Source organism: Eucyclogobius newberryi, unplaced genomic scaffold (genome assembly GCF_026437365.1).
Source record: "Eucyclogobius newberryi isolate DKJ021-1_F unplaced genomic scaffold, fEucNew1.0.hap1 SCAF_1, whole genome shotgun sequence".
NCBI lineage: Eukaryota > Metazoa > Chordata > Actinopteri > Gobiiformes > Gobiidae > Eucyclogobius > Eucyclogobius newberryi.
In genome coordinates this window covers 7216040-7241072 of record NW_027315723.1, presented here as the reverse complement: position 1 = coordinate 7241072, position 25033 = coordinate 7216040, and the positions used below count along the sequence as shown (strand labels likewise).

Here is a 25033-nt window from a genome sequence, read left to right as displayed (position 1 = left end):
GAAAAGAATCCTTGATTTTTGACAAAAAATATTCCTTAAAAATCTATAAAGGGTTAAATTGAAAAAGTAAAAGGTGTGCGTGATACCTGGAGACTCAAACTACTATAATCACTTGGGTTTGACTTTCTAGGTCAGCTGACTTAGGATCTATTGAAGAGAATCCTTGATTTTTGACGAAAAATATTCCTTAAAAATCTATAAAGGGTTAAATTGAAAAAGTAAAAGGTGTGCGTGATACCTGGAGACTACAACTACTATAATCACTTAGCATTTACTATCTAGGTTTGCCAACTTAGGAGCTATTGAAAAGAATCCTTGATTTTTGACGAAAAATATTCCTTAAAAATCAACAAAGGATCAATTTGAAAAAGTAAAAGGTGTGCGTGATACCTGGACACTCAATCTACTATAATAACTTGGGGTTGACTTTCTAGGTTACCCGATTTAGGAGCTATTGAAAAGAATCCTTGATTTTTGACGAAAAATATTCCTTAAAAATCTACAAAGAGTTAAATTGAAAAAGTAAAAGGTGTGCTTTATACCTGGAGACCACAACTACTATAATCACTTAGCATTTACTATCTAGGTTTGCTAACTTAGGAACTATTGAAAAGAATCCTTGTTTTTGACGGAAAATATTCCTTAAAAATCTACAAAGGGTTATTAATTTGAAAAAGTAAAAGGTGTGCGTGATACCTGGAGACCACAACTACTATAATCACTTGGGTTTGACTTTCTAGGTCAGCTGACTTAGGAGCTATTGAAGAGAATCCTTGATTTTTGACGAAAAATATTCCTTAAAAACCTATAAAGGGTTAAATTGAAAAAGTAAAAGGTGTGCGTGATACCTGGAGACCACAACTACTATAATCACTTAGCTTTTACTATCTAGGTTTGCTAACTTAGAAGCTATTGAAAAGAATCCTTGTTTTTTGACGAAAAATATTCCTTAAAAATCTACAAAGGGTTTTAAATAGAAAAGGTTAAAGGTGTGCGTGATACCTGGAGACTACAAATACTATAATCACTTAGCGTTTACTATCTAGGTTCGCTCATTTAGGAGCTATTGAAAATAATCCTTGTTTTTTGACGAAAAATATTCTTTAAAAATCTCAAAGGGTTAATTTTTTAGCCCAAAAGGACTATGACATCTAGGATTAGCAACTTGGATTCATGCTCAAAGTTCTTGTTTTTTTTTTATAAATATGTTTATATTTTTTAAGATAACAAACGGTACTTTAGAGACGGTCCCTAACTGGCGCACCAAGCGGCACTTCAGCGCGCAGCTCCCGCATCGAGCTACTGCAGGCGGGGCACACTCAGAGGAAGCTCCCGCTCAAGTTGCGGAGGCGAATATCCAACGTCCAACGTGAAACTAACTTCACCGCGGTTTTGCAGATGATGTGACCTTTAAGTTCTGGATCGGTCCTGGTTTTAGTCCTGGTTTAGTCCTGTTTTAGTCCTGTTTTAGTTCTGGTTTTAGTTCTGTTTTAGTTCTGTTTTAGTTCTGGTTTTAGTCCTGGTTTTAGTCCTGGTTTAGTCCTGGTTTTAGTCCTGGTTTTAGTCCTGGTTTAAGTCCTGGTTTTAGTTCTGGTTTTAGTTCTGGTTTTAGTCCTGGTTTTAGTCCTGGTTTTAGTCCTGGTTTAGTTCTGGTTTTAGTCCTGGTTTTAGTCCTGGTTTAGTCATGGTTTTAGTCATGGTTTTAGTCATGGTTTTAGTTCTGTTTTAGTTCTGGTTTTAGTCCTTGTTTTAGTCCTGTTTTAGTCCTGTTTTAGTTCTGGTTTTAGTCCTGGTTTAGTCCTGGTTTAGTCCTGGTTTTAGTCCTGGTTTTAGTCCTGGTTTTAGTCCCGGTTTTAGTCCTGGTTTTAGTCCTGGTTTTAGTTCTGTTTTAGTTCTGTTTTAGTTCTGGTTTTAGTCCTGTTTTAGTCCTGGTTTTAGTCCGGGGTTTTAGTCCCGGTTTTAGTCCTGGTTTTAGTTCTGGTTTTAGTCCTGGTTTTAGTCCTGTTTTAGTCCTGGTTTTAGTCCTGGTTTTAGTCCGGGGTTTTAGTCCTGGTTTTAGTCCGGGGTTTTAGTCCTGTTTTAGTCCTGGTTTTAGTCCTGGTTTTAGTCCTGGTTTTAGTCCTGGTTTTAGTCCTGGTTTAGTCCTGGTTTTAGTCCTGGTTTTAGTCCTGGTTTAGTCCTGGTTTTAGTCCTGGTTTTAGTCCTGTTTTAGTCCTGGTTTTAGTCCTGTTTTAGTCCTGTTTTAGTCCTGGTTTTAGTCCGGGGTTTTAGTTCTGTTTTAGTCCTGTTTTAGTCCTGGTTTTAGTCCTGTTTTAGTCCTGGTTTTAGTCCGGGGTTTTAGTCCTGTTTTAGTCCTGTTTTAGTCCTGGTTTTAGTCCTGTTTTAGTCCTGGTTTTAGTCCGGGGTTTTAGTCCTGTTTTAGTCCTGTTTTAGTCCGGGGTTTTAGTCCTGTTTTTGTCCTTGTTTTAGTCCTGTTTTAGTCCTGTTTTAGTCCTGGTTCATCACCTCTGTCTCTGAGTGTGAGTTTGGCTGCAGTCGACATCAAGACCGGGTTCAGATCTGAGATGGGACTCGCCGTCATGATGTTTCCTCCGAGGGCCTAAAGGCAGAACACGTTAAACCACGAATGACCCTAAAGAGTGTGAATCAGAACATACAACATTTATGAAACAGAGACACAATGTTTCTTTCAAGCCCCTAAATAATAAAAATATGTTTTAAATTAGGAAACAACACAATTAGACAACATAAATTCACCACAAACAGTAAAAAACCGACATACGAAACACAATCGAAAAACAACAATTCAAAAAACGGAAAAAAATGACGTTTGGACAGAACTTTGACAGACTATGGAAAAAATTGGACTTCTATTAAAATTTGAATGTGCTTTTTTGGTTCTTTTAGATGTCACATGCTACTAGTGTTTGACATGTTTTAATTGGGAATAAAAAGGACAAAGAAACAGAGGTCAGAATGTATCACTAAACGCCTCTACGTTCAACAATAGAACCTGTATATTTGTGTTTCTGTGGGACTCACAGCCACGTTGCGGATCTGTTTCCCGGCGAACCATCGCAGCTGCTCGAGAATGGCCCTGAACACCTCCGTCTGGTGCGCAGGATGTGACCTCACAGCGTCCTGCAGCACTGTCTCCATGTGGTCAAGGCTCACTGCAGCGCCAAACTCGATCCCTGCCCGGAGAAAAGTCTGAATCAGTGAACAGTCGGCCCGCTGAGCCGCTGGAGGTGAGTGGAGATGACCATTAGACATTTTCAAAAGATTAACTGACGATTTTTAATTTACGGGAAATGTCAGTTAGTCTGCATTTCTATTAAGTGATGGAAAACGTACGATTATCTAGCCTCAAAATTGTACTTGAGCTTCACAAAAAGTATACTTTGTTGTGATGTATGTAATATATGTGTAGATAGAATTAAAATAGTTAGTGTGTTTGTCCAGGAAAACCTGAAAATCAAGATTTTGCCTTATAAATAAGAGAGAGAGACTGTCCTTTCACAGTAAGACGCACCTTTCTCCGTGTATTGCACTGAGTTCAGCTCTGGAACCTGAGTCGGAGAAACCAGCACCGGATACACAAGGTTTTTAAACTTCACCTCAATCCCTGAAAATACAAATTCTTGGTTTAGATTTGTTTCTGTCCTGGTTTTAGTCCTGTTTTAGTTCTGGTTTTAGTCCTGTTTTAGTTCTGGTTTTAGTCCTGTTTTAGTTCTGGTTTTAGTCCTGGTTTTAGTCCTGTTTTAGTCCTGGTTCAATTCTGGTTTATTCCTTGTCCAGTCCTGGGTTAGCCCGGGTTTAGTCCTGGTTTAGTCTGACTTTAGTATGGGTTTAGTCCTGGTTTAGTCCTGGTTTAGTCCTGGTTTAGTCTGACTTTAGTTTGGGTTTAGTCCTGGTTTAGTCCTGGTTTAGTCCCCGTCCTATCCTGGTACGGTCCTGTTTTAGTATTGGTGCAGTCTTGATTTAGTTCGAACTCAGTCCTAGTTTAGCTCCTGGTTGTGACCTATTTGAGACATGCTTTGTCCTGATCTACCTGTGGTTTGTTACTGACCCACTTCTGTGTTCCCGACCACAATCCTGGTCTCGGGGAAGGTCCACTTCAGGTCCAGGAGTTGGTCCAAAGAGTCCGGCTGGACCCAGGTGCAGCGTGGACTCCTGAACACCAGAGCCTTGGACTTTGTAGACCGAGTCAGGGACTGGAGGCAGGAGCAGGCAGGAGCAAGCAGGAGCAAATAGGAGCAAGAAGGAGCAAGCAGGAGCAGGCAGGAGCAGACAGGAACAGGCAGGAGCAAGCAATAGCAGGCAGGAGCAGACAGAGCAAGCAGGAGCAGACAGGAGCAAGAAGGAGCAAGCAGGAGCAGGCAGGAGCAAGCAGGAGCAGACAGGAACAGGCAGGAGCAAGCAGTAGCAGATAGGAGCAGACAGGAGCAAGTAAGAGCAGACAGGAGAAGGCAGGAGCAAGCAGGCGCAGACAGGAGCAAGTAGGAGCAGACAGGAGAAGGCAGGAGCAGGCAGGAGCAAGCAGGAGCAGGCAGGAGCAAGCAGGAGGAGGGAAGAGCAGGCAGGAGCAGACAGGAGCAGGCAGGAGCAGACAGGAGCAGGCAGGAGCAAGTAGGGGCAGACAGGAGCAGGAAGGAGAAAGCAGGAGCAGACAGGAGGAGGCAGGAAGGAGGAGGCAGGAGCAGGCAGGAGCAAGTAGGAGCAGACAGGAGCAGACAGGAGCAGGCATGAGCAGGCAGGACCAGGTTTTCAGATAAGCTTTTGTATTTTACTTTCACAAAATTCCAAATCCATAAAATCTAACTAATGAATGGTGAACACAGAACCAAACATGTCTGTTGTACAAAGAATATGCACGAATCACCTTCAAATCCTGGTGTTTTCTGTTCTGCTGAAACTTACATTGAGCTCTGGGGGGAAGATGACCTCCTGTGTGGGGTCAAATGGCATGAACTCAGAGCTGTCATACAGAGTCTGGCTCAGACCCGAGTCCTGGTCCGAATCCTGGTCTAGACCCTGGTCCTGGTTCATGCAGCAGCCGTTCACTCTCCCTTTGCAGCAACTTCCATTCTGAAACAGTAAAATTATTCCTGTTTAACCTCGAGGAGCCGTTGGCAGAGACTGGCAGCTCAGTCTCCACCAACCTGCCCAAGGGCAACTGTGGTCAAGACTGTGGTCAAGACTGTGGTCAAGACTGTGGTCAAGACTGTGGTCAAAACTGTGGTCAAAACTGTGGTCAAAACTGTGGTCAAGACTGTGGTCAAGCAGGACACCACAGTGTGAGGTGAACTATGACCCACAACTGAAAGCTTAACCTTTATTATTCAATGTATTTATTTTTGGAACCCAAAATCACAACAGCAGTTTTCTCACTGGGCTGAACAAAGTTGTTGATTTTGTCAAGAGAAGATAAAAAAATCAAAAACAATTATCTAGTTATTCACTTGTAGAATACATTTATATAAATTGTTTACTGCAGTCAGGACGGTCTCACCTGGACTTGACCATGGTCCGGAATCTGGACTTTGGCCAGACAGCAGTTGTTTTCAGTGGTCACTTCACCTTCATCCTGGACACGTGAGAGAAAACATGAGAGTTTAGCACAAAACTTAGAGTGTGGTTAGGGGGTAGTTACGGTAAGTTTAAGGTAAAGTTAGGGTAATGTAAGGTTATGGTAAAGTAGGGCTAAGGTTAGGGCTAAGGTTAGGGTGTGGTTAGGGTAAAGTTAGGATTGGGTAGACATCCCAGGGTCAATAACCCTGGACCTGAGGGTCTGTACCTGAGTGAAGGTTTTGAACCCCTCCAGAATGGGTCTGTACCCGGTACAGCGACACAGGTTTCCTACACACCACAAAAGGCCACAAATAAAACAAAAAACACAAAAAAAACATTTTGTGCATTTTATTCTGGGTTTTCATTTTAAAAGTGTTTTTACATAGAATCTTCTGCTTTTAAAGGAGTTGTTTGTTTTACCCTGAAAAGCTTGGTGCAGATGCTCCATGTTCGGTCTGGGGTTGTTCCGGAGCAGAGCATACATGGACATGACAAGTCCTGGAGTACAGAAGCCGCACTGAGAGCCGTGAGCCTGGGCCAGACGCTCCTGAAACAGAACCACGTCAAGCCTCTGTGCCACAGCTGCCCTGGGGCAGACTGACTCACCTGGACAGGGTGCAGTTTACGGGCCGTGGAACCGATGCCTTCAATGGTGGTGATGGCGGTGAGATGCAGAGAGCAGAGAGGAGCCAGGCACGCGTTCACCGCAACATGGCTCCAGATTGTCAAAGAAATTACACCAGATGCCCTCCCTATATTAACTCAACATATTCTGCTTTAGTTGTATTGTTATTGACCTTTAAACACACAGTACCTCTGTTTTGTCTCTGTTGAATTCTCATGTTTTAAAACTTAAATAATAATGAATGTACTGAAAAAAGTGTCGATCTGTCAGGCGTTCCCTCATCAGGATTTGTGGCAGCAAAAGCTTGCTTGCCCTCATCTGCTAATGTCAGCACACAGCTGTAAGGAATGGAATCTGAGCCCTCCGGATTTCTTCTTAAATAAGATAAGATAATCCTTCTAGAAAGTGTGTGTTTTTGTGAGGCTCAGAGAAGACAAGCGAGTGAAAGGATGAATGAAATAAGAGTGAAAGATTCTAAATACAGTTCCAGGTGTGGCTTTGACGAGGGAACAATGTTATAACAACATGGTTCGGATAGAGAAAAGGACAGAGCGTGACCCTTAAAATAGTCCCTATTTCACAGTTCTGAGGAAGGATACAGGAGGCGCTGTGAGTGCAGGTCAAAACGTGAGATCATGACGGTGCAGGCGCCACATCCGCCTTCAGCGCAGCCGAGTTTGGTGCCGGTCAGACCCACTGAAACCAGATCAGATGTTAGACCAGAGGTTTACCAGGACCATGGGTTGTACTGGAGAACTGTGAGGACTTTGCGCTAATAATTTGGTTTGTCCTGTTTTTTTGAGCCTTTTTGACAAAACTGTGCAACATTTTCATTACATTTTCTTGTGTTAGATCTCTGAAGTGCAATGATGCAGATATTTTCCACTGAGAAGGTAGAAATGAGAGTCAAACACAACCTTTCCTTTTCTGCCAGACAAAAAATAGTAATAGAAAATGAGCTCCTAATAATTTTGGGGCACACATAAAATAATTAAAACAACATCTGATGGTAACAGGCGCAGAGTATTTTACAGAAATGATCAAATAGGTATTTTTGATGCCCATTGGCATTGGGTGGCAGGGATAGATTTATCAACATTAATCAGTGTTCAGATAAAAAAAAAAAACGAGAATTAACTGCTTAATGTGAGACAAAGCAGGTAAATAGGGAAAAAAAATATTTAATTTGAAACGTCTTCTGTATGTTAGTTATATATATATAAAGAAAAATCAAAGAAATAAAAGCGTTTTTCATCATGTAATGTCTTCATAAATAGATTTTATTTGAGCCATTTGAGTGCTACTCGTGGATAGCCTGCCGTGTATGGTAAACGTGTATGGTAAACGTGCGGGGTAAACGTGCGGGGTAAACGTGTATGGTAAACGTGCGGGGTAAACGTGTATGGTAAACGTGTATGGTAAACGTGCGGGGTAAACGTGTATGGTAAACGTGTATGTAAACGTGCGGGGTAAACGTGCGGGGTAAACGTGTATGGTAAACGTGTATGGTAAACGTGTATGGTAAACGTGTATGGTAAAGGTGTATGTAAACGTGCGGGGTAAACGTGTATGGTAAACGTGTATGGTAAACGTGTATGTAAACGTGCGGGGTAAACGTGTATGGTAAACGTGTATGGTAAACGTGTATGTAAACGTGCGGGGTAAACGTGTATGGTAAACGTGTATGTAAACGTGCGGGGTAAACGTGTATGGTAAACGTGTATGGTAAACGTGTATGTAAACGTGCGGGGTAAACGTGTATGGTAAACGTGTATGGTAAACGTGCGGGGTAAACGTGTATGGTAAACGTGTATGGTAAACGTGCGGGGTAAACGTGTATGGTAAACGTGTATGGTAAACGTGTATGGTAAACGTGCGGGGTAAACGTGTATGGTAAACGTGTATGGTAAACGTGTATGGTAAACGTGCGGGGTAAACGTGTATGGTAAACGTGTATGGTAAACGTGTATGGTAAACGTGTATGGTAAACTTGTATGGTAAACGTGCAGGGTAAACGTGTATGGTAAACGTGTATGGTAAACGTGTATGGTAAACTTGTATGGTAAACGTGTATGGTAAACGTGTATGGTAAACTTGTATGGTAAACGTGCGGGGTAAACGTGTATGGTAAACGTGTATGGTAAACGTGTATGGTAAACGTGTATGGTAAACTTGTATGGTAAACGTGCGGGGTAAACGTGTATGGTAAACGTGTATGGTAAACTTGTATGGTAAACGTGCGGGGTAAACGTGTATGGTAAACGTGTATGGTAAACGTGTATGGTAAACGTGTATGGTAAACTTGTATGGTAAACGTGCGGGGTAAACGTGTATGGTAAACGTGCGGGGTAAACGTGTATGGTAAACGTGTATGGTAAACGTGTATGGTAAACGTGTATGGTAAACTTGTATGGTAAACGTGCGGGGTAAACGTGTATGGTAAACGTGTATGGTAAACGTGTATGGTAAACTTGTATGGTAAACGTGCAGGGTAAACGTGTATGGTAAACGTGTATGGTAAACGTGTATGGTAAACGTGTATGGTAAACGTGTATGGTAAACGTGTATGGTAAACGTGCGGGGTAAACGTGTATGGTAAACGTGTATGGTAAACGTGTATGGTAAACTTGTATGGTAAACGTGCGGGGTAAACGTGTATGGTAAACGTGTATGGTAAACGTGTATGGTAAACGTGTATGGTAAACGTGCGGGGTAAACGTGTATGGTAAACTTGTATGGTAAACGTGCGGGGTAAACGTGTATGGTAAACGTGTATGGTAAACTTGTATGGTAAACGTGCGGGGTAAACGTGTATGGTAAACGTGTATGGTAAACGTGTATGGTAAACGTGTATGGTAAACGTGTATGGTAAACGTGCGGGGTAAACGTGTATGGTAAACGTGTATGGTAAACGTGTATGGTAAACGTGTGGGGTAAAGTGGGAGAAGTGGATTGTCCAACAACTAAACTCAAGCCTTACATTAAAGGCGTAATGAACGATTATTATTTTTCTTTGAGAACTCAGGCGGAAGTGCGCATGCGCATTCTCCCGTGCGGACTGATACAACACTTGACTTGATACAACACTTGACAAAAAGAGCTGCTAACACATTAAGCACGACATACAGTATCTGCAATGTACATGAATTACAAGAAATAAGGAGATCTCATTGGTCCTTTCAGTATTAATCTCACACATATGTTTATCTAATCATCAGTAAAATGTTAAAGGTACAGTGCTTTTTTTCTGAAGGAACACTTGTTTTTAGAAGGTAGAAAGTAAATTATTATTATTATTAATAACAATAATAATTGTTATTAATAAAAACAATAATAATACATCAGCACAGTGCATGTCCTGTGCATAATGAACATACAAGTGCATATGCTGCAAACACACCAAATTGAAGTCATGGGATAAATTCCATCTGTTGTCCCACATTCAAGCTCGCAACACATACCGGAGGCAAGTGAAGTGTCTTGCCCAAGGACACAACAGCACTACCGCTTCTACTGTGGCACCTGGCATTCCAGCGATCTTCCATCCAAGTACTAACCAGGCTCATCCCAGTTTAGATTCAGAGATCTGACAAGATCAGGCATTGACAAGTTGGTATGACCACATTAGATTCTATATCATATTCTCTACTGACAATGGAGTTGATGACCTTTGTGGTCATCCGGGATTTATAGAACCATAATTACTGCATCTTTCACTTTAGGCCTAAATCTGCTAAATCCATTCTCTTTTTTTAAATGTTTAACACCTGTGTCGAGAAAGGGATGCTAATGTTTGATCTGATTTATGGATTTTTGAATGATAAAAGCAAAACTTCAGGCTGGTTGAATTGATTACCTCCAAGTCTTACCTGCTACTGCTGTACATACTGCAATGTTCAACCAATTTGAACCAGTCTCACTCTCCTCCCTCACAGAATTGGTCACAAAAATGAGAGCTACAAACTCTCCTTTGGACACTTTCCCCACAAAGTTGCTTAAGGCTTCCTGAAAGTGATGCTCTTCAATCTTTGACTGATTGTATCACAGACATAAAGACGTGGTTAGGGCAGAATTTCCTCTATTTGAATGAAACAAAGACCGAGTAAATTTTATTTGGTGATAATTCCGATAACTTGTCTTCCATGATGAAATCGTCCGTAAAGAACCTTGGGGCTGTTTTTGACAACAATTTTAAAATGCAAAAACAAATTGACAGTGTGGTAAGAGCAAGATTTTATCAGTTACGTATTTTAGCTGAAGTCAAGCCTTTTTTAAATCGCACCGACCGTGAAAGTACTATTCATGCTTTTATCAGCTCAAGAATAGATTATTGCAACGCATTTTATGTCGGTGTCTCCCAGTCGCCCTCAGCGGCCTTCAGCTCCTACAAAACGCTACGGCGCGTTTTCTAACCAACATCCAGACGTCAGGACATCACCCCGGTTCTTTTTACTCTTCACTGGCTTCATGTTTCTTTTAGAATTGATTTGAAAATTTTACTTTTTGTTTTCAAATCAGCTTCTGCTGGACGTCCCCAGAGCCGGACTCAAGCACCGGGGTGATCGATCTTTCTCTGTCGCTGGTCCCAGACTCTGGAACAAACTGCCCCCGAAATGCCCCCCCGACATATCCCCCCCGACATGCCCCCCCCGACATGCCCCCCCGACATGCCCCCCCGAAAGGCCCCCCGACATGCCCCCCCGAAAGGCCCCCCGACATGCCCCCCCGAAAGGCCCCCCGACATGCCCCCCCCCGACATGCCCCCCCCCGACATGCCCCCCCGAAAGGCCCCCCGACATGCCCCCCCCGACATGCCCCCCCGAAAGGCCCCCCGACATGCCCCCCTGAAAGGCCCCCCGACATGCCCCCCCCGACATGCCCCCCCGAAAGGCCCCCCGACATGCCCCCCCCGACATGCCCCCCCCGACATGCCCCCCCCGACATGCCCCCCCGACATGCCCCCCCCGACATGCCCCCCCGACATGCCCCCCGACATGCCACCATCACAGATTTTAACCGTTTTAAATCTAGGCTAAAAACATATTTATTCAGACTGGCTTTTAACACTGTAATAAGATAAGATATTCCTTTATTGTCCCACATGGGGAAATTTCATTGGTGCAACGCAGGTAGATACAGAGGTAGATACAGAAGAACAGATCACTTATAGGAAGTCTGAAAAACACTTTCAGTAGAAGATCTCCTATAAATAAATAAAAACTCCCATAGACAAATAAATAAATAAATACCATTGCATGTGATCACGACAGTAATTGCACATGAATATGTGTCACGACAGCACATAGATTGCACATGAATTCCACATAATGTAATGACACTTTATTTTGTGCAGTTTGTTTTTATTTAGTTCTGTATTTTGTATTGTCTTGATTTTATTGTGAAGCACTTTGGTCACTTTAAGTGTTGTAAAGGGCTCTATAAATAAAGGCTGATTGATTGATTAATATGGCATCTTCAGACATGTCTATAACATGAGTGTCAGAGGTCTATTTAGACATTTGAGAGTTTTGAACTGTTGCACTGTGGGAAACTGTACTGTGAACTTCTTACGTTTCCGGCGCAGGTAGAACAGGAGTGTCATCTCTGGGTCAGGGTTCTTCTCAACAACCTACAACAAACAAAACCATTTATTTATGATGAGTTCAAAACCTGGAAACAAGGAGGAAATACCCAGACTTTAAAAAAAAAAATCACACTGTAACTTTACTGTAAATCTGGAAAATGTGAAATTTCAGCACAAAAATGTATTTGATACAACAGTATGATTAATTGACCAGAACAGAAAGAGACTGTTCCATCCTGGGCCTAAACTAGGTCTAGACCAGGGCTAAACTACGACTAAACCAGGGCTAGACTAGATCAGGACTAAGCTGTAGTTCAAATCAGTTCTATAAAAGCGTGTTTTGAGACAAAAGTCCAAGTTTCACAAAGTTAATATTTGATAAAAATCTGTTAACAGCTGCACATTTCACAACAATTCCACAGACCTGAGAACCAGACCGGGATCCAGATCATACTTGAGTCCCGGTTTAGTTCTGGTCTAACCACAGACCACTTTGGGGGAAGAATGGTTTAGACCAAATATTAGTCACAGGACTGTTTGGATCAGGACCTGCTTCAATCATCGTTTTGTCGTGGTTTAGTCTTGGTCTCGTGTTGAAGTGTATAAATCCCATTCGTTTCACAAAATGATCACACTTTGATGACAGCCTCATGAGGAGCTCACGAGACCAAAGTCCTGCAACAATTGTAGTTTGTAGTAGGACTATAAGGCTATTAGCAGTTGTAGTAACAGTAATAGTAGTTATAGTAGTAATTGGTTAATCAACAACAGTAATTTCTTGGTTCACATTGTAATTATCAGGGGCAAGAAATTATAGTTGTGACACTTTTAGAAACGAAATGAGGTCCTTTCAATTCCATACATTATGAAAAGACAATAAATCTGACCGTTTATGTGAGATAAGAAGGAATGATAATGCAAACTAACAAAATGAACGAAAGAACATATGGATTTCATACATAAGTATTTCTGTCTCATTGAAACATCAGTAATAAAAGTAATAACATTTTTTACCTTTTTGCCATTGACAAAGATGATGAGGTCATCAGATCTGGACCAGGTCTCGGTCTCAAACCCATTCTGGACCTGGCTCTTCGTGTCGCTCATTCTGGACTCCACGTTAGACCTACTTTAGTTCTAAGTTAGTCCAAGTTCAGCCGAGAGCCAGTCAGTTTATTAATGCTATTTTTTGGACTTTGGTGTAGTCCCGATCTAGACTGTGGTTTAGACTTTGGTTTAGTTCTCCTTTAGTTCTCCTTTAGTTCTGGTTTAGTCCTGGTTTAGAGTGTTTTAAGTTCTGGTTTAGTCCTTGTTGTGTTTCTGAGTTTTACTTAAAAGAGCAGAGTCCTGGGCCCGCCCTCCCGTGTTGTCATTCTCTATTGGCTAAGGCATGCTCTCCCTCTGCTGTGATTGGCCGAGGCGTGTGATTGATCAGACAGGGTGATATAATAATACTAACGTTTATTAATAATCATACTAATAATCCCGTGGCACTCTTGGACACAGGGCTCTGATCGAGTCAAACTGATCAAACAGGAGCTGAAAGGTTTAGGACAAGTCCAAGCCTGAGCCATAGGATTGGGGCAAAGGTCGACGTTCACAGGGTTCAGTGACTTAGCAATAAACACAATTACATTAACCTTCAGACACCATTTAAGTTACTAATAATTCACTGAGAAAATCTGAGTTTAGTTCAGTGGTATGTTGTTTTAAATATAATGCAACATGTTGTTTATATTGTTTATGCTCCACACTGAAGAGATCAAAAATAAAGTTCCAAATAAGGATAGAAATTGTACACAAAAAGGTTCCCATTTGTCTGAAACTTAAACTTCCAACTACACATTTAAAAATATTTCCAACACAAGATATATATTGATTAAAGTGATATAATTGATATAAAACCATCTGAATATTGTCATCAGGATACTCAAATCATTTAGAGTTTGTGAGAGTTTGGGACGAGTTCGACAGATTTAAATATCTACTTTTTTCTATTACCATTTAAAAACCTAATACAATGTTATTTGTAAAGATACAATGTTATTTATAAAGACCAAGATCGGGACTAGAAGTAAGATCAGAACCAAACAAGGTCTAAATGCAGTTTAGACCAAGTCAAAACCAGGACTAAGCGAGATCAAAATCAGGTCTCAGGATTCTGGTCTGACACGAGCGGCTGTGACTCCAAATGGATTTTCACGCTTCAGTCCCATGTGGTTTTTACTGTGTCGATAGTTGAATGGAAATAAGCTCTGAATGAGAAGGTCAACTGCAACTGAAACTCAAATAGGTTCAAACTTCTAAATTATTTAATGATTACGAACTGTGAAAAATCTGCGATTGATTACTGAACGAGTCAGAACAAATTCTGGGTTTCACTGATGAGTTTGAGCAATGCAAAATGTGGCCAGAAATAAGGATTAAGGATTAAAATGTGCTATTCCATCTTTATAAAACACTACCTATCTGTCATTTAAATAACCCTCATGTGTAAATGTGGTGTTTAAATCCACTCAAATGGACCACATAAATTCTGAATTTTCCTCCAGGCTTTTTACTCTGAAATTAATTTGGAAAAGGTCGTCATGGTTTATTCCTGGTTCAGACTTAGGCAAGGCAGTTATTTGGAGAGCACATTTGTACACAAGGCAATTCAAAGTGCTTCACACTTGCTTTAAACTCACAGAGACAGAAATTACAAAACCTTCTATTTTATTCATTCAATTGAAACAATTTAGCTGATACGAGTCATATATTTTGTCCGTGCTTAGTGATTCGCTAGATAGAAAACCAACTCTATTGGTAAACATTGGCAGACACTCTTTCTCATATTTATTTGACATTGCCTGCGTGACAGGTGTCTCCGGGATTGGCATATTGCTTTTAGATTGATTTTTTTCCCATGTTTGACCGTCCCTAGACATCAACGCACTATCTGCCTCTGCACACATCTGCCCACATGTATATTTTATCTTGTGTGTGGAGCTTTTGTGTCTTTAACGATGGACCCAGTCTCGTCTGCCCCTCCCTGGATTTAGCTTTTGCTAAACTAATTGTCCCAGACAAAACTCAACCAAAGCTTTTAGTGTTAAAACTGACTCTTGATCGGTGGGTTGGTTCTTCCTGGACTTTGCAGTGGCCTTAGTCCTGACCGACAATCTGACCAGCGAGTGTTCTAACCCTCTTCTCAGGCTCCTGCTATGTGGCTGCGCTTGGACACCGGCACAATGGATTGTGTCAAGCAGAATCATTTACATGTTCAATTGAAATTCTGCCTAAGTAGTAACTTTAGAACCTAGTCTAATCCTAGTCCAGTCATGGCCCAGGTCGAGTCCTGGTTCAGTATTTCTTTAATCCTGGATCAGTCCTGATTTGGTCCTGGTTGTAAATGTGATGCTTTAAACAGAAAACAGAGGCAGAGTTTGGTCTCATTCAGTTTAGTGTTGGCACAGACACATGGCACAAAAACAACAAATGTTTAACATTTAAATCCCCAATTAAAATATATAAATTCACTATAAATATTTTTTTCTGACATTAACAGGGAAGCAAGGAGAGGAGATGAATAGACATAGTAGAGAGGAAAAGGGCTTAAATAAATAAATACATAAATATGTTTGAGGTGTTCTACTGAATAATGTCCCCCAGTGTTGAAGGTCTACATTCTGCTGTGGTTCTGCTGTGAGGGCGGGTGTTGCACACATCTTTGTGCCCCAGTCTCAGAATAAAGCCATCAGTTGTTATTCCAAAAACGTTTCCCTCCAGTTGTCCTCTACCGTCGACCCAGTGTGAACCTGCTCTGGTGCTGCCGCTGAGCCTCTGCAGTTATAAATGTGCTGCTATGCTAATATTGCTAACATCTCCATCGATGCATCTCAAACTGTGGCGCATTTACCACCGGTGAAATATGTAAGCTTCTTCAGGTTATTCATGGTTTTCTTTGAAGTTCTATTATTTGATCAATTTAAAGCCAATTTAAGGGATTTTTTGTCTTCCTTTTAGACTTTAAATAATATAGGTCTGGTGGTAGTGGTACTTAGAACTCCAAAGATTTTCCTAGGTGGTACTTAGTTTGGCAAATAGTTTGAGAAGCACTGGTCTTCACTGAGCAAACTTCAACAAAAGCCAAAATGAACTCTCAAACAATGTTTCATGAACTGTAAATAAAATATGTCCGTCACTTCAGTGAATTAACATTTTGGTTGATTTGAGGCCGAGTTGTAATGGACCACTCACTTGAAAACTGAAACATAGAAACTTAAAGAAATGTAACTCCGACTTCTGAGGACAACTGGAAAGCAGCATCAGCCACTTGTTGAAATGGCTTAAAACGTCTTCATGCTCTGAACACGTTTGCCCTCACAGCTCTAAAGCCAGGGGTTTGATTGGTTCATGGTGGTGTTACACAGATAAATGTTCTCCAGATCCTCAGACTCTCAGACATGAGTTTTGTTCAGGCATTTTCCAAAAGCCTTATGAAGTGTCTGACGGTGTTGAACAGACTGTCGCACCCCTGTGAATGTGCTTTACTTTATGTTTTTCAGCAAGCTGGTCCTGGCGTTGACCACGGCTTTAAACGAGTCTTCACTTCCCGGAGCCACACACTTATCCGGATGGAGCAGCACGGCCAACTTCCTGTACGCTTTGTTCACTTCCTCCCTGCAAAGGAGGCACAGCCATCATTACACTGATCTGATTACCGGCAATGCATTGTTATTCCCCAATTTGAGTCATTTACCAAATTTGTCAACCATGCTAGTTGTAAGCCTAATTATATTTTCATTATTTTAATCTCCAGAAACAGCAAAAAAAAAAAAAAAACATCTCGTCAGTTGTAGCTTTGATTCATCATTCATTTAAGTGAAATGTTAATCTAGGTAAAAGAGTTAATCTAAGTTTTATTTAAATAACTTAAGTTAAATAGAGCTCACAAATAAAACTTAATTTCATGTTAAAGACAGGCTCTTATAACCAAACACAATCAATATTACACTAAAGTCAGTTGGCCTCGATATTTCTCTGCACTGATCCGCTTGATTGGGTTTATTAACAGTTAAATCTAGTCTTTTCCCAAACGTTGGACTCATATTTGGGCCATACCTGCTTGTTCATGCGTGATCCCGACAGGGCCTGGTTAGTACTTGGATGGGAGACTGGAACACCAGGTGCCACAGTGGAGCGCTAGAGGGAATGTCGTTGTGTCCACAGTGTGGATCAGGTGTGAGAGTGAATGGTTGGTGGTGGTCGGAGGAGCCAATGGCGCAGATTGTCAACCTTGCTTTGGTCAGCCTGCCCTAGGGCACATGTGGCTACAATACTAGCTTTATACCACCATCAAGTGTGGAGTGAATGAATAATGCAATGTCTTTGAGTAACCAAGCGCTATATAAATATTGCATTATTATTGCATCAAACTTAAAATAAACTGATTGCATATTAGATGAAGTTTGTCTATGTAAGTGTTGCCGTAGTGACCAGAATTTGTGCAGAGCCAAGTATGACGTACATTTAGTTCTGACTCAAATTGGAAAATGAATGATGACACACATTGTTCCAAACGGCCGGGTTAGACCCCTGACCCCACACAGACCTGGTGGCGCCCGGCTTGACTCCGAGCATGTCCCATGAGTCTTTACTGTTGCGGATGCGGCGGATAGTGTCGGCCTGTTCCTTTGTGAATCCGGCTGTACTTTCAGCCACAGGACGCTTCCCGCCGTTTTCACACATGTCCACGATTGATGAGAAGAACGACTAACAACAGACAAATACATAAGGCAATAATTCATATTTGATGATACAAATATCAAGATCTTGTGTATAATTTATATAAATGTATAATTTAATAGGTTACACTTTTCACTTTGTAAAAATAATAACAAAATGTATTTATCTGGGATATACTATCATTTGTTACAAGATTGTGTAAAATACAGATGTATCTTCAGCCCAATTGACATTGCATTACTTCCAGTTAGCTCGTCTGTGCACGAATCCCCTTCCACCTTACTTCTCCGGAGCTATCCTAAAACAATCAATATTTAAAGATTAGACAAAAGTCAACGAGTTACGGGTGGATTCCTAACAAGTGTGTTAAAGTCTAACCAACAATGAAACCACTTCACCAAAAAGGTAGGTCTGTGTTTACTAAGGCGGGTGTTTGGGCCTCAATACTAAAGCAAACCTAACATAAATAGGAAATTAAATAATTGATGCACAGATGTGCAGTCCACTGGTCCCTCCTGACCACAGAAATACATTTCTGGCAACAAACGGTCTTTGAAGATGTTACAGGAGAAGAATCCTTTGGGACTTTTAGTCAGCACATTTCATCCTCAAGATGGCAGTAGCAATGAGTGTGTAACTTGACTTTGGACCCGCGAATACCTGCTCAGCGCTCTCCTCCACTCGCCTGCTCTGTCCTCCAGAGGGCAGACAAAGACACTCACACAAAGACACACACACACACACACACACACACAAAGACACACACACACACACACACACAAAGAAAGACACACACACACCTTTGTGTGTCGGTGCAGTCGGTGCGGTGGTTCAATGTGACGGTTTTGCATGGGCTCGCTGCTCTGACATTTGGGCCATGAGGCTGGGACTAGAGGTGTTTAGGTCAGACAGTCTGCTCCTGCGAGAGGCCACACTCCTGCATCTGCAGGTCTCTTCTACAGCTGGGTCAACCCAGCGGCTGAGGGACAGTTTGGAATAGACTCAAGACATCTGTTGTAAATTTGGGTCTCACAGAGGAGACACAGGAGGTTTAGTTCTCACAGAGGAGACACAGGAGGTTTAGTTCTCACAGAGGAGACACAGGAGGTTTAGTTCTCACAGAGGAGACACAGGAGGTTTAGGTCTCACAGAGGAGACACAGGAGGTTTAGTTCTCACAGAGGAGACACAGGAGGTTTAGGTCTCACAGAGGAGACACAGGAGGTTTAGTTCTCACAGAGGAGACACAGGAGGTTTAGGTCTCACAGAGGAGACACAGGAGGTTTAGGTCTCACAGAGGAGACACAGGAGGTTTAGTTCTCACAGAGGAGACACAGGAGGTTTAGGTCTCACAGAGGAGACACAGGAGGTTTAGGTCTCACAGAGGAGACACAGGATGTTTAGTTCTCACAGAGGAGACACAGGAGGTTTAGGTCTCACAGAGGAGACACAGGAGGTTTAGTTCTCACAGAGGAGACACAGGAGGTTTAGGTCTCACAGAGGAGACACAGGAGGTTTAGTTCTCACAGAGGAGACACAGGAGGTTTAGGTCTCACAGAGGAGACACAGGAGGTTTAGGTCTCACAGAGGAGACACAGGAGGTTTAGTTCTCACAGAGGAGACACAGGAGGTTTAGGTCTCACAGAGGAGACACAGGAGGTTTAGGTCTCACAGAGGAGACACAGGATGTTTAGTTCTCACAGAGGAGACACAGGAGGTTTAGGTCTCACAGAGGAGACACAGGATGTTTAGTTCTCACAGAGGAGACACAGGAGGTTTAGGTCTCACAGAGGAGACAAAGGATGTTTAGGTCTCACAGAGGAGACACAGGAGGTTTAGTTCTCACAGAAAAGACACAAGAAGTTTAGGTTTCACAGGGGGTTATGGGGTGAAGTACCTGGAACATCTCGTTGATGCCCTCTCCGCTCTGAGCCGAAGTCTCAAAGTAGTGGAACCCTCTGGACTCAGCCCAAAGACGACCCTCTCCTTCATCCACCACACGCCGTTTGGTCAGATCCACCTGGAAATACGACCCACAAACTCCTCAGACAGGATAACCACTCTGCTACACCAGGAGTCTAATTCACAAACTAACAGCATGTTATTTAGTGTTAAACTTATTGTAAGAAGAAACATCATGATTTTATGATTGCAATTAAGACCAAACTATGGAAGTAAATTTCGGTCAGTAAATAAAACATTATTCCCCCACAGGAAGTGGTTTAAAAATATGAACTTTGCAATACAAATTTGATCTGAACATGTGCATGCATGTGCATGTGCAAGCACACGGGCTGGTGGAACCATGTTCCTGGAGTAACCGAAATAAAATGACTTGATTTTGCTTCTAAACAATTTTGTATTCTTTTGGGGATCAATGTGTGTTATTATTTTCATCTTAGAAAACAAATTGTCAAATGAAAGAATAAATGGTTCAGTAAAAAAGGTAAATACAAACAAAATTGCAGACAAAAATAAATAAATTCTGCTTTAGGGTTGCTGTCTCAGAGTAGTTTCAATATTATCGCTCATGGTGAAACTTGACATATTCTTTGATGGTTATGCTATATGAACTATGAGGTAATGATGGAAAAACATGTATAAAGAATCATCAGTTGAACTACAAATAAGAGATATTTCAATAGTTAAAAAGTGGGACATTTTGAAGCAAATAATTTGTTTATATTGTCTAAATCTTTAAAATGAATGGTCATTGTATATTAAAATATTAGTAATACTGTATAGAGTGACAAATAATAACAGTTTCAAAGGGTGCGAAGTTTATACAAATCCTTGAATATGTTAAAGGGGCTCTAGCCCATGTTTCCCTTAATAAAGTGTTTGTTTTGCCACAACACAGATATATTGAAAAAGCCTCAATTACGCTGCATGCTAAATACTACAAGACTATAAATAGATTGACTTGTTGTAGTCTTTATTTTATGGATTTATTGATTTTTATTTTTGTTAAACATTTTCTACATCAATATATTGTTTTAATGTTTGTTAAGGCCAAAGCACACAGCGGGACACTCGGCAATGTGGCAAACTAGGTGCCTGTACAGCAGGATCTTCACTTCTTTCCTTTCATTTCTAGACTTTTGATCCTGTTGTGTGGACTCACGGCCCGTTGGAAGAAATATAGGATGACTGGACCAAAGACTATGGCGGGAGAAAGGGAAATGAGTCACGCAGGGGCGAGTAGAGCAGAGGAGGCCCAATTCGACGACGCAGATATATGCAGAAAGCCTGTTTTTGTCATGGTTGACCATGGTGTTGCAGAAGTGTGAGATCACAACTGGGTCCAAAGATGGAGGAGCTTTAGACTCGTCCTGATAAAAGCTTTGGGATCAGATCAGCCAGAATACTAGTGCAGTTGTCACACAGGCTTTACTTTTATCTAACCTACATCATTAGGCATTAAACCAACTAAAATGTAAAAAATATTTAAATAAGTTCCTTATTTCTAACAAATACCTTTTAGAGAAGAAATACAAGTTCAGGACCACAGAGCGCCGTGCATCTCCATCTTGAAGCCTCTAATCACTCGTTTGAAGACGGTGAGGTGAAGGTTTTAAGCAGGGAGAAAAGATGGTTTGAGAGGAGTTAAGGAAGCTATTTTTGTTAAAAAAGAAAAACCTTCTTTAAACAGGAATGGAGGGCTAAGATTCAATCTCCCTGGTATCTATAATGGTATACTGAACCCCTGGAAAGGTAGAGGACCAGGACATTTAGATGCTAATCAGGTACTCAGGGTGGTTGAGCCAGGGTCTCACAGAGACAAAGAGGATTCTAATAGCCCATTAAAATTCTGAATAGGCTAGCTCGGTAGATACAAGGGGGGAGTTTCTGTTGAAACAAACAACTCTTTCTACTCTTTCTTTTTTCTACTCCAGGAAGGCTCAGCCCAATGGGCTGGTCTTACCACAGAAGAGTATAAATATCGGAGTTCCTGACCTAAATTCTGTTATTGACAATGACTCTTGGATGAGAGTCGAAACGTCTATTTTTTTTCTAACTGAGTCCAGATGACTTCAACTGAAGCTTTTTCTACTATGGAACACGCCTGGACGAATGAGGGATTACACCAACACCTTTTGAAAACCTGATTAGAGTCTAATATATATATATAACATAATCCCATGAATTTCATGTTTTTACGTTTTACTTCAGTACATTTACGATGGTGTACCTTTGTACTTAAGTAGTTTTGGCTGTACTTTTACAGAGTAATTTTTTTGTGATTATACTTTTACTAGAGTAGTGAACGTCAGTACTTTTGCAACCTCTGGCTTTCAGTGTGTGTTGACGCATGCGCTTGTCGTGCTGCGCTCCACTGTGCATTGGTCTTTATTGTGACAGGCCTAAGCACACTTTGCTCAGAGGGATCACGAGTCTAACCCACTCCCTCCAGAGGACAGTGACCTTGTTGGCGCAGACGATGAAGACGATGCTCTCCATGTTGGCCGTGGAACCCATCTCCTGCTTCATTTCTCCGAGCCACGAGTCAAGCGCCTCAAAACTGTCCCTGAGCCCGACGTCATAGACCAGCAGCACCCCTTGAGAGTCCTTATAGAACTCATTACGCACCTGCAACAGAGACCACTTACTACAGGAACACAACATTAACATTTGAAAGTCGTAAAGGCTTGAGACTGGATACCAATTTCTGATACAAATCAAGATCTTTCTAAAACTGTTTATGTGGGTTTTTTTTCAGAATAGAGCTCATTCACGTGACGTCACATGACAGCCCCCACTTTTGTTTTTCGCCATATTATCAGTCAGGTGATTGTGTTTACCACTACAAGCCAATTCAATACTGGCGTCTGTCTGTTTCGATTTACAACGAAACACAGTTCAAAGAGGTCCAAAACCTCATTAATGATATCGCACGCTTTACTATAATCAAAATGGTGAAGGTATGTGTGGCAGTTGAGTGCAGCAACCGGGAAGATAAACTGAGAAATCTGAAGTTCTAACGGATACTACAGAGAAACCCGGAAATTGTCACTCACTCGCGCAGCGGAGGGAGGTGACCGAACCCCGGGCATGCAGCCTCACCACCGCTGCCTGCAATGGAGCTCCGGATAGATCAAGTCTATCGTGTTCCGTGCACGCCGTAGAATTAACATCAGTTTTATTTAGGCGTAGACTCTTTATTCAAAATTCGGACTTGTGAACCATCGGACCAGTGGGCTTGAATGTAAATGTCCGGGTACGAGATATCCGGAAGAGTCTGTGATTTAGGCATCTAATATGGATCCGAGTTCTAAATATCGACCTCTGTGTAGCTAATCCAAGGAGTTTGTGGAATCTTAAAGCACTGGGGCCTCCATCATTTACGTTTGAGATCACTTTCCACACTCTTATCAGTGCATAGGACAGCAACAAGTGACGAACAATATGGCGGCAACGTATGCGATCACGTGCTTTAGTGACGTGAGTGAATGAGCTCTATTGATACAAGTTGGTGTGTAGTTTTGATACTAGTTGTAGTTTGGATTAGCATCTCTTCTCAATACTTTTGAAATCCCTGACAACACATCCTACTGTGTGTCTCCCATGACAACTGCAGTCATTTGTTTATTTATTTTTTACAGGTGTGAATTTGTACAGATTTCACTGCTCTTTGACGGTGTCCTAGGGCTGCTCACATGACGAGGGGCCGCACTGATCTCCTTTGAACCAAAGTGTTGCTTTGCCTTTTATCACCTAAACTCCACACTTACATATTCTGCCTTATTTGTGTGGTTATTGGCCTTTAAACAAGCTCTCCAGGCATGTCATGTTTTAGAACTTTGAAAAAATGTATGTACTGAAAAGCACACATCGGGCATTTGCTCATCAGGATTTGTAGTAGTACTCCATCTACTGGCTATAGTATTTTTATGACGCAAAATAGTACATTAAAAAAAATGTACCTCGTAGAAGAAGGGGTGTCCGGCCATATCGAAAATATTCACCTTTATCTCTCGGTCCCTCACCTGCACTCTGCCACACACAACACAAGACAACATTTAACACCAACTATTAAAGATGGACATAGGTTAAACTAAGACAAAGAAAGTCCAGCTTTTGTCCTCACTTGGTCACGCCATAGTCTATGCCGATGGTTGCCAGATATTTGGGCACAAACCTCTTCTCACAGTAACGCTTTATGATGCAGCTCTGTGGGAAAATATCAGACCAAATGTTAGTGCTTGTCATTAGATCTGAAATGATAAGGACCTGGCAGTTCTTTACGTTACGCGGCTCATGATACAACATCAGAATTTATTTTGCGATAAATGAGACAGTCAATATATTTCACACAATGTTCTGCGTTCACCACTAGTTACAAACCAGTGAAGACCCGTTTACCAGTAATAGTAAATAAATGGTAAAATACCAGTTTATTCTATTGCCACTGATGAACAGATCTTCTACCACTGGCAAACGGGTCTTTTACCAGCGGCAAACTGTTACATACTTCAATTTATGACAAATGAATCGGATCCAGTTGTTTTAGCCTGTTGTGGTTGTTGTTCTGGTGTAACTGTTAGTTTGATTTGTTGTGGCTCCTTCAGGACTTTACCTTTCCCACCTCCGCGTTACCAAGGCTGATCACCTTCACCCGCAGAGACTTTTTCCCTTCCCTCCGCTTCGTGGCCGCAGGCTCCATTTTTATATTTGATTTTCAAAACACATTAAAATCCACCGTTTTCTGGGAGCTTGTGGGCTAATGCTAACAACCTATCGACGCTAACGAGCTCCAAATCCAACCCCACGGCAAAAATAATAAGTTAAACGGGACATGAAACGAAAGTTGACCTCTAAATACACCAACGTGTTGATTTATGCTTTGATTTTGGCGTTATTTTGGATAAAAATCCGCGGTTGGTGCTCATTGCCGCGGTGCTAAATGCTAATGTTATTAGCCACTGCGGGTGTAGCGCTGAAATACGCCCCCACAGAACTGTGTCACTTGTAACAGCAAAGTGTGGACTTTAGATACTGATATTATATATATGATATATGACTGATATTCAGGGGTGGAACGTGACTAAGTACGAAAGTGTTGTACTTGAATAACATTTTTAGATATCTGTACTTAATTTGAGTAGCATTTTACAGTGGATACTTTACTTTTACTTGACCAAATTTTAGAGCAGGAATTCCACTTGCTACTCCACTACATTTTTAACTGGACTGGAATTTTTTTTCTTTTGTTTTAAGCACGTTTGAAATAGAGTTAAAGTCACAGCTTTGTGCAAACACAAATATATGAATAGAAATTAAGTTACTGATTGATCGCCTTTGTTGAAATCTGCACAATTCTTTATCAAGAGAATTCACCCACGTGCCGCCTGTTGCAGACGCTCATTTAAAACACTTTACCTGAGATGAATAAAAGTAATTCTGATTCTGATACATTTGACTCTTAAATACATTTTAAAGTCTGTCTGAACATCTTTTACGTTTTACTCTAAATGTGAAATTGAGAACTATTTCCGCCACTGATTATAATCGGCAGATCTGATCGTG

General features: G+C 41.4%; 2 protein-coding genes across 2 annotated transcripts in view; both read right to left on the bottom strand.

Annotated features, from left to right (window-relative positions):
* The window catches only part of xdh (xanthine dehydrogenase), a 34385-nt gene extending 21365 nt beyond the window's left edge, over positions 1-13020 (bottom strand). Inside the window, exons 1-11 of the mRNA XM_072453578.1 lie at positions 12795-13020; positions 11768-11825; positions 6796-6892; positions 6178-6286; positions 5992-6118; positions 5798-5859; positions 4921-5088; positions 4070-4214; positions 3533-3625; positions 3043-3194; positions 2506-2599 (exon numbers count right to left, since the gene is read on the bottom strand). Coding sequence (XP_072309679.1) covers positions 2506-2599; positions 3043-3194; positions 3533-3625; positions 4070-4214; positions 4921-5088; positions 5798-5859; positions 5992-6118; positions 6178-6286; positions 6796-6892; positions 11768-11825; positions 12795-12887 — 1198 coding nt within the window. The 5' untranslated portion in view covers positions 12888-13020. The remainder of the gene's footprint in view (positions 1-2505; positions 2600-3042; positions 3195-3532; positions 3626-4069; positions 4215-4920; positions 5089-5797; positions 5860-5991; positions 6119-6177; positions 6287-6795; positions 6893-11767; positions 11826-12794) is intronic.
* A 2184-nt stretch (positions 13021-15204) lies between these two features.
* On the bottom strand, positions 15205-24450 carry dnajc27 (DnaJ (Hsp40) homolog, subfamily C, member 27). The gene is made up of 7 exons (XM_072453471.1): positions 24084-24450; positions 23595-23677; positions 23431-23500; positions 21932-22096; positions 19404-19526; positions 17374-17534; positions 15205-16442 (listed from the first exon to the last, which is right to left on the bottom strand). Exons 1-7 carry the CDS (start codon positions 24168-24170, stop codon positions 16310-16312), a joined length of 822 nt encoding a protein of 273 aa, XP_072309572.1. The 5' UTR covers positions 24171-24450; the 3' UTR covers positions 15205-16309.
* Positions 24451-25033: the final 583 nt, after the last annotated feature.